This window comes from Silene latifolia, chromosome 6 (assembly GCF_048544455.1).
Source record: "Silene latifolia isolate original U9 population chromosome 6, ASM4854445v1, whole genome shotgun sequence".
Taxonomy (NCBI): Eukaryota; Viridiplantae; Streptophyta; class Magnoliopsida; order Caryophyllales; family Caryophyllaceae; genus Silene; species Silene latifolia.
This window is the reverse complement of record NC_133531.1, coordinates 78,122,189-78,138,187: the sequence shown is the minus strand read 5'-3', so window position 1 is coordinate 78,138,187 and position 15,999 is coordinate 78,122,189. Positions and strand designations below refer to the sequence as shown.

Sequence of the window (15,999 nt, the reverse complement as noted above, 5' to 3'; positions counted from 1 at the left end):
CTCTTATGGTTAAGTGGGTGTCTTAATTGACTTGTGTGGTGAGTCTTGTGTGGTGTGGGCTAAAGTATTCAAGCTGGGACTAGGTCCTAGGTGAGTACTTCGGCCTTCATCATAGATAGGTCTTTATAGTCTTTGACGAGTATATGTTCACTGCTTGATAGCCTTTGTGTTCCTGACTAGTGGATGTTTATCCAAGTTGGGGCATGACCTCAGTTACTTATTTTGATAGTAAGTGGTCAACTTAAGTACTAGCCAACCCTTTGGTGGACTCCTTAGGGTACTCACTTCACTTTGTTTTAAAAAAGTTGTGGGTCTTGGGTGCGGTGGTGTGTATCCGCATGTCTAGGTCTGTGTGATTTTAGGCTAGGGTTGTGTTGTGTCTTGGCCATGTTTTATTAATATTAACCGCAGAGCCAAGATACCGGTTCGATTACCTTCCCTACCTCGTGGTATAGACTCGAGTTACAAAGTGACTATTGACCGTGCTAAGAACTTATGTCTGTCTTTGATATATTGCCCTTTCTTGTATGGTGATTTTATGAACTGTAATAGGTGAGATGTAAGCCGGTTCTGATTGATAAAGTTTGGATTACTATTTGAATTATATGATTCACATGATAGTTTAGTTTGGTTAGTTTAGGGGTCATAGGTTAGATTACGTGATAATTACATGGTTTATCATATTGTTTACATGTTACATTACATGTTACATTAATTTTGACGATTCGTGGCTGGGAGGACTCGAAGTTACTCCCCACTGAATTGTGGCTTTCGTGTTTGTATAAAATGCGATTGTGGTCGTTGATGCTTTGTTGGGGTCACGATTTGAGCTAGTGAGCAAGGAACCTTGGACCTAGTTTGGTTATTCTTTTAGTAAACCTTTTCTACTTTGGTTTTGTATATAATTTGAAGGGACATATGTCTCCCTTTTCTATGTTGGTTTGTATCCTTATATTTCCGCGTCTTTAGTTATGTATGTAAATTAGTTTATCAGCTTTTGCAGGGTTTTGACACTCTTCTGGAATTGGATTGGTTGTGAATGGTTTAGGAAGAAATTTTTTTTGAAATTGCAGGTTTTTGACTAGTTGAACCATTTACAAACATATCCTACCAGTTTTTCTGTAGAATTTACGTAATTATTTAAGGCTAGATTTAAGGGTGTCACAGATACCCTGTCGTGGACGGGATATAAATTTGGGGAAAAACGCTCCTAAAACGGGACGGAAAAGGGTTTAGGGTTGGATTAGGCGGCACCGCTTCGCGGAGCCGCCTAATCCAACCCTAAACCCTTTTCCTTAAAAAATCGTGGTGCAAAAAAGCAAAACTAAACCCTAGGGAAGGACGAGTGATACCCTGTCGTGGACGGGATTTAAATTTGGGGAAAAACGCTCCTAAAACGTACGATAGGATTTAAATTTGGGGAAAAACGCTCCTAAAACGGACGGAAAAGGGTTTAGGGTTGGATTAGGCGGCACCGCACGAGCCGCCTAATCCAACCCTACACCCTTTTCCTTTAAAAATCGTGGTGAAAAAAAAAAAACCAAAACTAAACCCTAGGGAAGGACGGGTGATACCACTCGTGGACGAGATTTAAATTTGGGGAAAAACGCTCCTAAAACGTACGATTTGCAGATTTAAATTTGGGAAAAACACTCCTAAACGGGATTTTGAAAAGGGTTTAGGGTTGGATTAGGCGGCACCGCTTCGCGAAGCCGCCTAATCCAACCCTAAACCCTTTTCCTTAAACAAAACAAATCGTATAACACTGTTACTGTAAAACTTAGGAAATATGCTCCTAAAACGGGACGGAAAATGGTCCTAAAACAATATTTATTGATGTATAAAATGTTGTAAGTGCTGTATAAAATGTTAACTATGATGTAGGAAAATCGAATGACTTTTTACTGTGACATGTTATTGCCACAGCAACACACAATTCTACTTTTTATTTTTACTGATGGGGCATATTCTGCACCCGCTGACCGAGTCAACATATTGAGCAAGGTCAAAGCTAAAAGATAGCAAGTCAACATATTAACAGCCTAACCGACGCAGCCTGTCGGCCTGTCACTTGGGTCTCGGCTAGGCAACTAGCCGACCGAGAAGCATATCCACGTACTCACATCCAGTCCCCTCGGCATGGAGTCAACCAGGCCTGCCGGCCTGCCATGGGTCCCTCGGCCGAGGGTAAGACAGTCTTTCCACCTGCTACGACCACTTGGCCACTTGGCCACTACGTGACAAAAGGTGAAAGTCTATAAATACTCCACATCTCTCATTGAGAAACTCATCTCACAATCCAATAATCTGGTATAAACTCCCTTATCTCTCTACAATATACTTTGCCAAGTTAACATACAACTTATCTCTCTAAGTTCACTGACTTGAGCGTCGGAGTGAGTACGCTCGGTACCAAGCCGAGCCCTCAGTTTGTTCATCTTTACAGGAGAGAGTGAAAGGAAGAGACAAGCAACGACGTCATTTAACAAGCTCAAGTGGTCATAATCCTGCTCCGGAATTATACCCGGAACAATTGGCGCCGTCTGTGGGGAATAGATACTAAAAGCTAGTCACCTACCTTACAAAAAAAAAAAGAACCAAAACCATTCAAAGATCTAAGAAGATGTCAAAACAACAAGAAACTGTGACTGAGGGAACTGCATTCTTCCAGGATGACACGTTCCCTGATTCTGAGATCGGGATGCCGAAGGACTTCGGGATGCCGAAAGAGCCGAACACCGCGCCCTCCGACCAAGTCACCGTCATGGGACATGTGGTCGATGCGGCTAAATTGAAGCTATTCCTGGACCTAATGGGTAGTACGCGATCACCCCCGTCACGACGACGGTGACGGCGCCGCATCCACAGGTGACCAGGGCCCATAAAGTGACTCCGAACAACTTGACCGGAGCGATACAAGGAGCTGGGCATGCTAGGACGCCGGCGGAGCCCGTGCTGCCAGTGGCAGACCTAAGTCCTTCCCCCACTCGCGGGAGGACAGCGTCGCCGCGGCAACAACGAGGCCTGCCCCAAAGGAATGAAAGAAGCCCGACTCACCAGAGTCGGATAAGAAGCCCGACTCACCAGAGTCTGATCAGAAGCCCTTCCCGCCAGAGGGAGAGAAGCCGGACTAGGGTTGCGAGGAGCCGATCGCCGCGTGTCATTCGACACGTGGTCGGATTCCTTAGTGCCTATGTCCTGAGGTCCCCGTGCCAACTAAGTCAAGCTACCGCCCATATCATACAAAGGGGATAGCGACCCGACCGACCATGCCGAGGCTTTTGAGTCGTACATGTCGGTATGGGAGCAGCCCGATGAGGTGTGGTGCCGAGTCTTCCCAACGACCCTGCATGGGATGGCTCAGAGTTGGTACAAGGGGCTACCTAATGGCTCGGTGTACTGTTATGCCGACCTGAGGGACAATTTTATAGCCCAGTATGCTTGCAACAAGCGAAGGGCCGTAGAGACATCAGATCTCCTAACTATCCGACAGGGGGAGGACGAGTCCCTCCGGAGCTACGTCAAACGATTCGACGCTAAGGTTCAGCAGATCCGTGAGCTGAACACCGAACTGGCGGCCTTCGCGCTGATGAAAGGCCTCCCGAAAGGCGATTTCAAAAACGAGCTCATCAAGTGCGAAGACCTCAACTTAGATTCCGCCAGAAAGATGGCCGACCGAGCCGTCAAGGTGGAGGACTATCACAAGACCTGGGTAGGCTACAGTGAAGCAGGGCACCCAGAGAGAAAGAGCCGCCGGGACAACATAGACGAAGGTCGCCGTGACGTTAATAGGTCACCTCCTGAGAGATTTAATAGGAAACAGAACTCGGCGGGCGCCGGGGGGAGTTTGGGACCGTACAACCAGAAGCGGTACAGTAGTCTCACCCCCCTGGTCGCCTCTCCAGCCGAGGTCTTCACCCTAAGCAAGAATGACGGACAGAAGTGGGCAAGGCCCCCAAGGCGAGGGGGGAAGGTGACGCAAGTCAGTTTTGCGAGTACCACGGCCACACCGGCCATAAGACCGATAACTGTCGGCACCTAAGGAACGCCATCGAGGAGCTAATCCGAAAGGGGAGCCTCAGCAAGTATGTAGCTGGAGGCCCAGGAGCAAGCTCCGACGGGGCGAATAGAAAATCCGTTTTTCAACGGATGGGAGTGATCCAGGTTGTCATCGGGGGAAACGAGAACGGTGGGTCAGCTAATGGGCACAAACGGCACCTAAATGAGCTTTACCAAGCCATCAACTTTGTGCCCACCACAGCGATCTCCGCTTCCATCATCCTCGATATAACCATCGGAAAGAAGGACTACGAAGGAGTCGTTGCCCCGCACAGCGACCCGCTCGTAGTCCACCTAGATATAGCCAACCACTTGGTCAAAAGGTGCCTGATTGACACAGGCGCCTACACAAACATCATGTTCAGGGAGTGCTTTCTCAATTCCGGGCTTAAGATTAGAGACCTGAGCCCCTGCACTAACCCGCTATACAGCTTCTCTGGGGCCGGCCTGGTACTCCTGGGGTCAATCAGACTGCCAGTGATGTTCGGCCAAGCGGATGCGGCCAAAAATGTTTTATCTGAGTTTGTGGTTATTGATGGTTCGTCTGCCTACAACGTTCTCATAGGCCGGGTCACTTTGAGCGAGGCCGATGCTGTGATGTCCATCCGGGCCCTGACATTGATGTACGTCTCGGACCGGGGGGAAGCACAAAAGCTCGTCTCAAAGGACGACAGAGATGAAATCGTCAACATCCAAGTATCTGCCAGGGGGTACAACATGCAATCCCTCAAAGTGGCGAAGAAATCAGAGAAAGGGAAGAGCCCATCCTTACAGCAGGAGGGCGACCCGATGAATACTCATGTCGGCATGGTCGAGGGAGCCCAGACCGAGGAAGTGGAAATTGACCCAGAGCGCACCGAAACTATCGGTGCCGACACCGAGCCAAAATTCGTGGCCGATCTACTAGACCTGCCGAGGAAGAACAAAGATATCTTCGCATACTCAGTTGCCGAGATGCCAGGCGTGAGTCGGAGGTGATCGTTCACAAGTCCGAACGTACTCTCCACCGCTCGCCCGTCAAGCGTAAGATGAGGAACTCCTCGTAGAGAAGGATGAGGCCATCAAAGTCAAGTAGACATATTACTAGAGGCGGGCTTTATAATGCCTTGTACTTACCCTGAGTGGCTAGCAAATGTTGTGATGGGGCATATTCTGCACCCGCAGACCGAGTCAACACATTGAGCAAGGTCAAAGCTAAAAGACAGCAAGTCAACATATTAACAAATAACAAGCAGCGACTGTCGGCTGTTTAGTTGGGTCTCGGCTAGACAACTAGCCGGCCGAGAAGCATATCCGCGTACTCACATCCAGTCCCCTCGGCATGGAGCCAACCAGGCCTGCCGGCCTGTCATGGGTCCCTCGGCCGAGGGTAAGATAGTCTTTCCACCTGCTACGACCACTTGGCCACTACGTGACAAAAGGTGAAAGTCTATAAATACTCCACTTCTCTCATTGAGAAAAGGGCTAGTTGTCTAGCCGAGACCCAAGTGACAGGCCGACAGGCTTTGTCGGTTAGGCTGTTAATATGTTGACTTGCTGTCTTTTAGCTTTGACCTTGCTCAATATGTTGACTCGGTCAGCGGGTGCAGAATATGCCCCCATCAATTTGCCCCCAGCGTAGTCTATGCCGTGGTATGGACCTTCGATGAGTGTTGAGCGTATTCTGCGCATGTTGAACTTCTTCCTCGGCTTGGTTCTGTTCAGGCCGTACCATATCCCCCTGGCTGAGGGCCGGTGTGAGGCCGACATGGCAAAGCGGCTCGTCTTGAAGGACGATCTGCGTCGGAGGCATCCATCCCTTCGGCGTGCCATCCTTCCCAGCCTCAAACATGCTCATAGCCCGCACTTCGTCGCCGTTAAGATAGAACTTCTTGGCGTCCATCTTAATCTTATTACGGGAGACATATCTTTCACGCTCCCCCGGATTCTCAAACCGCAAATTGACGCGGCGCTGGAAGGACCGGGGCAATGGATAGTCCTCCGGAACCTCAACATATACCCACCGCCCCTTCCAGTCCTTGCAAGATGTCAGCTAGGAAACGGTAACATAACCCGGCTCGGTCTGTATGCTGTACCATCCCGTGCCGCCTAGGGTAGTCTGCCGAAGATGGTGGAGCCGGCGGAAGAGGTTCACCGTTGGGGCCTCCCCTTTAAAAAGACATAACCATACAAAGCCAATAATAGTCCTAATGGCCAACGGATGCAGTTGTGCCATGGCGACATTCATGGCTTTGATTATGGCGGCGACGTGTTCATTAAGAGGAAATCGGAGCCCATACTCCAGATGCCTAATATATACACCTATACAGCCTTCGGGAGGGCAACAGACCGCCTGATCACCCTCAGGGATAATGATTCTATACCCCCTGCCAAAGGAGTAATGGTCTTCAAAAAGTTCAGGCCCGGAACAACTAGCGAACTTGTTCGTCCAAACACGATCGGGTTTAATCGAGCAGGCTTCGCCGTGCCACAAGAAATGCGGCCTCTCTACGTCAGAATGGGTCTTTTCATCATCATCATCATCATCATCAAAGTCCTCCAAAAATTTCTCATCAATTTCAGGAGAAGGCGACAAGCGCCCCCCGAACCCTATCGGGGTGACAACCAGTGGCTTCTGTTCATCAGGATGCGGCGGTTCGCCCCCCGGAGTAGAGGTACTAGGAAGAGCATCAGCAGCAGACATGGTGGCAACAATTAATTAGCAAATAAAAGTTGGGGAAGAATTTGTTTGTTTACCTTGAAAGAAAGTGTTACGCCGAGTAACGCTTCGAAAACTAGAGAGAAACTTCTTCGAAAAACTAGAGAGAGGAAATTTTTTGAGAAAATGAAGTTTGATGGTCAAAATGAGGGGCATACTGCTCTATTTATAGAGCAAAGCCCATTTAGTGGACCAATCAGAGCAAAGCCCATGAAACGTCCACCAATCAAAACCAGGCCACGTGTCAAGCATGCAGCCACGGAATGTCAATCGACATACAATGACAAATCTTCTCTAACACGCTCCTTGGTATCTACTTGCTAACGGCCAGCTGATCAACAAAGCAAAGACAGCACCGGCCGGGGACGATCAAAAGCACACGGCACTCTCAACCTTGGTCTCGGCCAGCGCCGTTCCCTTTTCCACATTTGATGTCCATTACACAACCATGTGGAGGGGGGATATGGTACGGCCTGAACAGAACCAAGCCGAGGAAGAAGTTTGACATGCGCAGAATACGCTCAACACTCATCGAAGGTCCATACCACGGCATAGACTACGCTGGGGGCAAATTGATGGGGCATATTCTGCACCCGCTGACCGAGTCAACACATTGAGCAAGGTCAAAGCTAAAAGACAGCAAGTCAACATATTAACAGCCTAACCGACGCAGCCTGTCGGCCTGTTTAGTTGGGTCTCGGCTAGGCAACTAGCCAGCCGAGAATCATATCCGAGTACTCACATCCAGTCCCCTCGGCATGGAGTCAACCAGGACTGCCGGCCTGTCATGGGTCCCTCGGCCGAGGGTAAGATAGTCTTTTCACTTGCTACGACCACTTGGCCACTTGGCCACTACGTGACAAAAGGTGAAAGTCTATAAATACTCCACTTCTCTCATTGAGAAAAGTATCCCAAAACTAACTGAATAAACTGGTATAAACTCCCTTATCTCTCTACAATATACTTTGCCAAGTTAACACACAACTTATCTCTTTAAGTTTACTGACTTGAGCGTCGGAGTGAGTACGCTCGGTACCAAGCCGAGCCCTCAGTTTGTTCATCTTTACAGGAGAGAGTAAAAGGAAGAGACAAGCAACGACATCATTCTACAAGCTTACGTGGTCATAAAACCTGCTCCGAAATTACACCCGGAACATGTTGTAATGGTGAGGAAGTCGTCAGGGGCGTGGAGGATTTGTGTTGATTTTACCAATCTTAATAAAGCGTGCCCTAAAGATTGCTATCCCTTGCCTCGAATAGATAGTTTAATAGACGCCACAGCAGGCTACACTATGCTGAGCCTGCTAGACGCCTTCTCAGGGTATCATCAGGTATTCATGGCCGAGGAAGACATGCCTAAATGCGCATTCATCACCATACACGGCACATACATGTAAAAAATGATGCCGTTTGGTTTGAAGAACGCTGGCGCAACATACACTAGGCTGGTGGACACAGTGTTCCAAAATAAAAAAGGGCGAAACATCGAGGCTTACGTCGACGACGCTATTGTAAAAAGCAAGTCTGACAGCGAGCACTTGGCCGATTTAAGCGTGACATTTTGTTCACTAAGGAAATATAGAATGAAGCTCAACCCAAAGAAATGTAACTTCGGTGTCCGGGCCGGCAAGTTCCTCGGCGTGCTTGTCAGCGCCAGGGGAATTGATGCCAATCCAGAGAAAGTCAAAGCAATACTAGACCTACCAGAGCCGAGGAATCCAAAAGAGGTTATGACGCTGACCGGGAGGATGGCGGCTCTCGCCCGCTTCATCTCTCGGTCGGCCGACAAGAGCACACTGTTCTTTAAAGTGCTGAAAGGGAATAAAAACTTCAGCTGGGGGGAGGAACAGAGCACGGCTTTTCGTGCAATCAAAGCTCACCTTCCGACACTACTAACCCTGTTCAGCCGACGGGGGAGACGCTATACCTATACTTAGCGATTACCTCTGCCACGGTCAGTGCCGTAATCGTCAGGGAAGAAAATAAGCAGCAATACCCAATTTACTTTATCAGCCACACACTGCTGGACGCCGAAAGGAATTACCCACTAATCGAAAAAGCAGCCCTCGCCGTCGTCGTTGCCGCAAGGAAGCTGAAACCCTACTTCAACGCACATCCCGTGACGGTCTTAACCGACCAGCCATTGGAGAAAGCCTTAGAGAAATTCGAAAAATCCGGCAGGCTTATCAAATGGGCAGTGGAGCTCTCCGGCTTCGGCATTCAGTACAAACCGAGGCCTTCGATAAAGGGGCAAGCGCTTGCAGACTTCCTGGCCGAGTGCACATATCAAGAAGAATCACATCCCGGCGTGTGGGAAGTATATACGGACGGGTCCTCCACGGAAAACAGCTCAGGAGCCGGCATCCTTATCATCAGCCCTAACGGGGACGAGTTTGAGTACGCCATGAAGTTTACCTTCTCGGCCTCAAATAACGAATCCGAATATGAGGCGGTGATAACTGGAGTCGAGTTAGCTAGAGCTACCGGGGCGGAGCATGTTGTGTTGAAAACAGACTCGCTCTTAGTAATTAATCAAATCCGAGGAGAGTATGAGACTCGAGACGATGGGATAGTAAGGTATCTGGAGAGGGTAAAAGCTGACACCTCAAAATTCAAATTTTTCCAAATACAGTGCATTCCCAGGTCTGAGAACAACCGAGCCGACGTTCTCTCAAAACTTGCCAGTTCAAGCATCAAGAATGTCAGTCGAACCGTGCTGGTGGATATCATAAATGCTAAAAGCATCACTGAGACCGTCGGCATGGTGGGCGACATCGAAGCCGAGACGACGTGGATGACTCCGATAATGAAATACAAACTGACAAATGAGTTGCCGGAGGACCGCAGTCTGTCTCAGAAGATAAGAAGGATCGCCGCAAGGTACTCAGTGTTCGAAGGAGAATTGTAGAGAAGGTCTGTAATAAGACCACTCTTGAAATGTGTCGGCCCAGCCGACGCGGAGCTTATACTGACGGAGATCCACGAAGGCATCTGCGGACATCACATGGGGGCAAGAACGCTAGCCCACAAAGCTCTCCGAGCCGGCTACTTCTGGCCTACCATGCTGAAAGATTCCAGAGCAAAAACCAAGAAGTGCAAGAATTGTCAGATGCATGCTCCGGTAATACATGCACCTTCCCGAGACCTGCAACCGGTGCTTAGTCCCCTTCCATTTTCACAGTGGGGGATGGATTTACTAGGACCATTTCCGACGGCCTCCGGAGAAAGGAAGTACCTGATCGTCGCCGTTGTCTACTTCACCAAGTGGGTCGAGGCTGTCGCAGTACCTGCCAAGACCACGACGGCCGTAAGAAAGGTGATTTGGGAGAACATCATAACTCGTTTTGGGTTACCCCAAGTCATGGTATTTGACCACGGCCGAGAGTTTTGGAGTGACATGGTGATGAATTAGCTGGAAGAGCTCGGTATCAAATTCGCATACTCCTCCGTCTGCCACCCTCAGAGCAACGGGCAGGCGGAGGCAGCTAATAAAACAATACTGAACGGGTTGAAAAAGAAGGTTGAAGATCTAAAGGGAAGATGGGGTGATGAACTACCGGCGTCCTGTGGTCACTTCAACCACGGAAAAAGAAGCAACAGGTGGCACCCATTCCACCTAGTCTATGGGTCCGAGGTCGTCCCGCCAATTGAAGCAAAATGGCGGTGCCGACATTCGAACGCAAACCTTTAACCCAGTCGAAAATGAGGAAGGCCTGAGAGCCTCCCTAGACCTGGTCGAAGAAAGTCGAGATACGGCACGGCTCAACTTGGCAGTATATCAAAACCGAATGAGAGGAGCATACAACCGTAGGGTCCACAAAAGGGACTTAAGAGTAGGAGATCTAGTCCTGAGAAAGTCGGCCGCAACCAACAAAGGAAACATCCATGGTAAGATGAAGGCCAACTGGGAGGGACCCTACAAGGTGGTTGAAGAAATGAGGCCGGGGACATACCGGCTGACAGACATGGAGGGTGTTCCACTAATGAGCCATTGGAACACAGACAACCTTAGGAAATACTTTGTATAGCGGCGGAGGTGTTCGAGACTGTTGTGGGCACCCCAAAGCGTGATTATATCTTATAAAGAATGATCCAAGTTTTCCATCGAAATGCTTGTCCCCTCCGTAGTCGTATCAAAGTAGACGCCACGGCCAAAGCCGGGCAGTCACTGAAGTAGACGCCACGGCCAAAGCCGGGCAGTCACTACAAATGCAGTTGATACTCGCGAAAGCGACCAACATACGACCAAAGTAGATGCCACGGCAGTCACTACAAATGCAGTTGATACTCGCGAAAGCGACCAACATGCTTAAGAACGTATAAGTACAGTTGAGAACGCAAATCTGACTGCCTCGTCCAATCCGGGAGTGGCAGAGGAAGCGATCAATATGTCTATAGATACGAACGCTGTCGAGCCGTAACCTCGATTGCCTCGGCCAAAGCCGGGAGTGACGGGGAAACGACCGATACGCTAACATGTTCACAACAGCAGTTGGGAATCGCAAATCTGACCACCTCGGCTAAGACCGGGAGTGGAGGAGGAAGCGACCGACATGCCAACATGTTTAAAAAAGTTTATGTACAGTTGAGATACGCAATCTAACTGCCTCGGCCAAGCCGAAGGTAAAACGAAAAAAAAGCGCTCAATATGTTTAAAAACGTAAGAAGACAACTGAATGGAGGGCAAATAAACAAAACTTCATTAAAAATGTTTACAAGTGAAACAAAGTCGACGACCGTCCCCATAGGGATAACCTAAGCACAACCTACCAATGTTTAACAAAAAACGAAGGAACAATAAAAGGTTACAAACATCAAAACATGAAGCGCCAAAAGGATGGCAGGGAGGAAAGGCTCACTAGTTGGCCCCCGAACAGCTAAAGCTGTCCGAAGGGCCGGGTGAATCCGGTGACGACCGCCCGTCTCCCTATGCTTGTTGCTGCTTGCCACCGGCAGCAGTAGCAGCATCACCAACGGTGGGCGGCCCAGAGGACGACTTGGCAGCTTCACCTGCCTTTGCCCTCTCAGCCTCCTCCCTAGCCTCCTTCACCTTTGCAGCATGGGCCGCCTTGGCTGCAACTTCCCGAGCAGCCTTCACCGCCTTCGCCTCGGCCACGGCCTTGGCCTCCGCAGCATCCGCCTTCTCATCCAGAAGCCTGTCAAAATCCTGCCACGAAAAGGTGCCTTCAGGAAGGAGCTCTTTAATCGCATCCCTTGTAGCATCTTCAGCTTGGTCCCGGTGCCTTCAGGAAGGAGCTCTTTAATCGCATCCCTTCCTCTTATTTGAAGGAGGAGGACACTCCAGAACGGTGACGTCCTCGTCAACATTGACGACCATCGTATCCTTTTGGACTGCGGGGATTGGAGATCGAGTTGGAGTTGACGTCGTAGCCGCCGTAGACGTTGTTTTTGGTCTCCGGCGCGACACGTTACCGCCAATATCCGCTTGAGTCGCCCCCACATCCATTGACTTCAACGCCTGCTCCATAAGTTTGTGCGGGGCCGGTCTGCGATCACGTGGCGCGGCCTTAGGGTGCAGCTCAATAACTCTCCCGTCCTGGTCAAGTCCCAACTTGTTTAGGATGAAGACAGACAGATCCCGGACAAATCGATCTGCAAAAGAAACAAAGCAGGAGTTAAGCAAAAGAAGTAAACCGGGGCTAAAACATCGAAGCATAAAAGCAAAGAGGGGCCTCACACCGACCCTACTCACCCTAGCGGAGGGCCGGTATGAGGCCGACGTGACAAAGCGGCTCGTTTTGAAGGACGATCTGCGTCGGAGGCATCCATCCCTTCGGCGTGCCATCCTTCGTCGCCTCGAACATGCTCATTGCCCGCGTTTCGTCATCTTTAAGATAGACCTTCTTGGCGTCCATCTTAATCTTATTACGGGAGACATATCTTTCATGCTCCCCCTGACTCTCACACCGCAAATTGACGCGGCGCTGGAAGGACCGGGGCAATGGATAGTCCTCCGAACCTCAACATATACCCACCGCCCCTTCCAGTCCTTGCAAGATGTCAGCTTGGAAATGGTAACATAACCCGGCTCGGTCTGTATGCTGTACCACCCCGTGCCGCCTAGGGTAGTCTGCCGAAGATGGTGGAGCCGGCGGAAGAGGTTCACCGTTGGGGCCTCCCCTTTAAAAAGACATAACCATACAAAGCCAATAATAGTCCTAATGACCAACGGATGCAGTTGTGCCATGGCGACATTCATGGCTTTGATTATGGCGGCGACGTGTTCATTAAGAGGAAATCGGAGCCCATACTCCAGATGCCTAATATATACACCTATACCGCCTTCGGGAGGGCAACAGACCGCCTGATCACCCTCAGGGATAATGATTCTATACCCCCTGCCGAAGGAGTAATGGTCTTCAAAAAGTTCAGGCCCGGAACAACTAGCGAACTTGTTCGTCCAAACACGATCGGGTTTAATCAAGCAGGCTTCGCCGTGCCACAAGAAATACGGCCTCTCTACGTCAGAATGGGTCTTTTCATCATCATCATCATCATCATCATCAAAGTCCTCCAAAAATTTCTCATCAATTTCAGGAGAAGGCGACAAGCGCCCCCCGAACCCTATCGAGGTGACAACCAGTGGCTCCTGTTCATCAGGATGCGGCGGTTCGCCCCCCGGAGTAGAGGTACTAGGAAGAGCATCAGCAGCAGACATGGTGGCAATAATTAATTAACAAATAAAAGTTGGGGAAGAATTTGTTTGTTTACCTTGAAAGAAAGTGTTACGCCGAGTAACGCTTCGAAAACTAGAGAGAAACTTCTTCGAAAAACTAGAGAGAGGAAATTTTTTGAGAAAATGAAGTTTGATGGTCAAAATGAGGGGCATACTGCTCTATTTATAGAGCAAAGCCCATTCAGTGGACCAATCAGAGCAAAGCCCATGAAGCGTCCACCAATCAGCACCAGGCCACGTGTCAAGCATGCAGCCATGGAATGTCAGTCGACATACAGTGACAAATCTTCTTCGACACGCTCCTTGGTATCTACTCGCTAACGGCCAGCTGATCAACCAAGCTTGGCAGCACCGGCCGGGGGCAATCATAAGCACACGGCACTCTCAACCTTGGTCTCGGCCAGCGCCATTTTCTTTTCCACATTAGATGTCCATTACACAACCATGTGGAGGGGGGATATGGTACGGCCTGAACAGAACCAAGCCGAGGAAGAAGTTCAACATGCGCAGAATACGCTCAACACTCATCGAAGGTCCATACCACGGCATAGACTACGCTGGGGCAAATTGATGGGGCATATTCGCACCCGCCGACCGAGTCAACGTATTGAGCAAGGTCAAAGCTAAAAGACAAAGAAGTCAACATATTAACAGCCTAACCGACGCAGCCTGTCGGCCTGTCACTTGGGTCTCGGCTAGGCAACTAGCCGGCCGAGAAGCATATCCACGTACTCACATCCAGTCCCCTCGGCATGGAGTCAACCAGGCCTGCCGGCCTGCCATGGGTCCCTCGGTCGAGGGTAAGACAGTCTTCCCACCTGCTACGACCACTTGGCCACTACGTGACAAAAGTTGAAAGTCTATAAATACTCCACATCTCTCATTGAGAAACTCATCTCATAATCCAATAATCTGGTATAAACTCCCTTATCTCTCTACAATATATTTTGCCAAGTTAACATACAACTTATCTCTCTAAGTTCACTGACTTGAGCATCGGAGTGAGTACGCTCGGTACCAAGCCGAGCCCTCAGTTTGTTCATCTTTACAGGAGAGAGTGAAAGGAAGAGACAAGCAACGACGTCATTCAACAAGCTCAAGTGGTCATAATCCTGCTCCGGAATACACCGGAACATTTATACTGTGACATATTATTGTCACAGCAACACAAAATCCTACTAATTATTGCTAAGGTCACAATGTTACTGTAACATCATAACAAAGATCAAACATTTTTCTTTTTAGCTTAGTCGCTTTCTCGAGCCTACATCGCCTATGCGAAGAGGGCATGTTCTCCTGTCGTGGGTAACTCTTTCTTTGCAGTATGCACATAGCCTCTTTGGCTTGGCTGCTTTTTCAATGGCCTGTTGTTTAGCTGACTTCAATCTTTTTCCGCTGCCCTTGTTGCGTGCTTGTTCCGGAGGGTGGATAGTGACTTCAGACGATGAGCTGCAACCCAACAGCATCTCCATCTCTTGGTCTTTTGTAACCGGTTCAATACATAACTTTTGCCGGAACTCAACTAGGAGGGATGCTAACTCTTCCGTGTGTTCAGCAGGTAAAGTTTTGAGAACACCAACTATCTGATGGAACTCTGACCATACGTTGCACAAATGACTGTTATCAGACATAGCCATATATGAATCCTCAATGACATTCCCATTCGAATCAATCCTTGAAGTAAAACAGCAGGTTACTGTTTATCATGGTAACAATGTTACTATAAGAAATTATGGTTACAATGTTATCAGAAAAACAATTCATCGTAACAAGTCAAAATCATCCTTTGTAATAATGTTTTCGAATCAAACCTGTTCGCTGCGTGTGTGTTATTTAGCCAACGATCTACAATGTACTTTCTTGGTATTCGCCCAATTCCTTTGCCCTTGTACACCCACACAATATGCCTGCAGAGTAATCCAATTCTTTCGAACAGTTTACACACGCATACTGCATCTGTGCTTCTAAGGTCCAACCTCACCTTGAAAATTCTGTCTGTCTCAGCATCGATTACATGAATTATGCGCACATGCTCCTCCTTCTCAAAGTCATCAACACCACATGAATCGGCAGCCATTACTTCTTCTTGAAACACCTTGAACACAAAGATGTGTGTATATAATAGCGCCATGCTTTTCTATAGGTAATTTTGTCTTAAGCTCGGGGAATGAGTGGTCGCCGTTATAATCATCGCACCTTCGTGTATAGATCGCTGGTCCATAGCGATTTGGAACCTGGTTTTAATGCAACAAGGATTCGGCAACAAATTATTTATGAAACAATGGTACTTTGTAACATACACTCGTTCCCGTGCATCGTAAGGAATGAAAAAGAGTTGTTTACCTCATCCAAAATTCGACCAGTGTACCAAAGTGATTCTCATAGCGCTTGAAAAACGAATTTGTACTTTCGATCGCCGTGTTGTTCTTAATATGCAGCCCAAGGCAAGGTCACGATGGTAGGCGGGAATCCAATGGTGTCCGTGTCGAACATTGTAGTCAACCAATCATTATCTTCCAAAAACAAATCTGAAATGACCTTCTGC

General features: G+C 48.8%; 1 protein-coding gene across 1 annotated transcript; it reads right to left on the bottom strand.

The window, feature by feature from the left end:
• Window positions 1-14,695: 14,695 nt before the first annotated feature.
• LOC141588257 (protein FAR1-RELATED SEQUENCE 2-like) lies at window positions 14,696-15,585 on the bottom strand. Its single transcript, XM_074409708.1, has 2 exons — window positions 15,266-15,585; window positions 14,696-15,128 (listed from the first exon to the last, which is right to left on the bottom strand). The coding sequence occupies exons 1-2, from the start codon at window positions 15,583-15,585 to the stop codon at window positions 14,696-14,698; spliced, it is 753 nt and encodes a 250-aa protein (XP_074265809.1).
• Window positions 15,586-15,999: the final 414 nt, after the last annotated feature.

What these genes read in the sequence shown, in the direction of transcription:
- LOC141588257 (XM_074409708.1), bottom strand. Translation starts at nt 15,585, where the DNA reads ATGGCGCTATTATATACACACATCTTTGTGTTCAAGGTGTTTCAAGAA. An exon ending in AACACACACGCAGCGAACAG is followed by an intron (nt 15,129 to 15,265) that starts GTTTGATTCGAA and finishes TTTTACTTCAAG; the next exon opens with GATTGATTCGAATGGGAATG.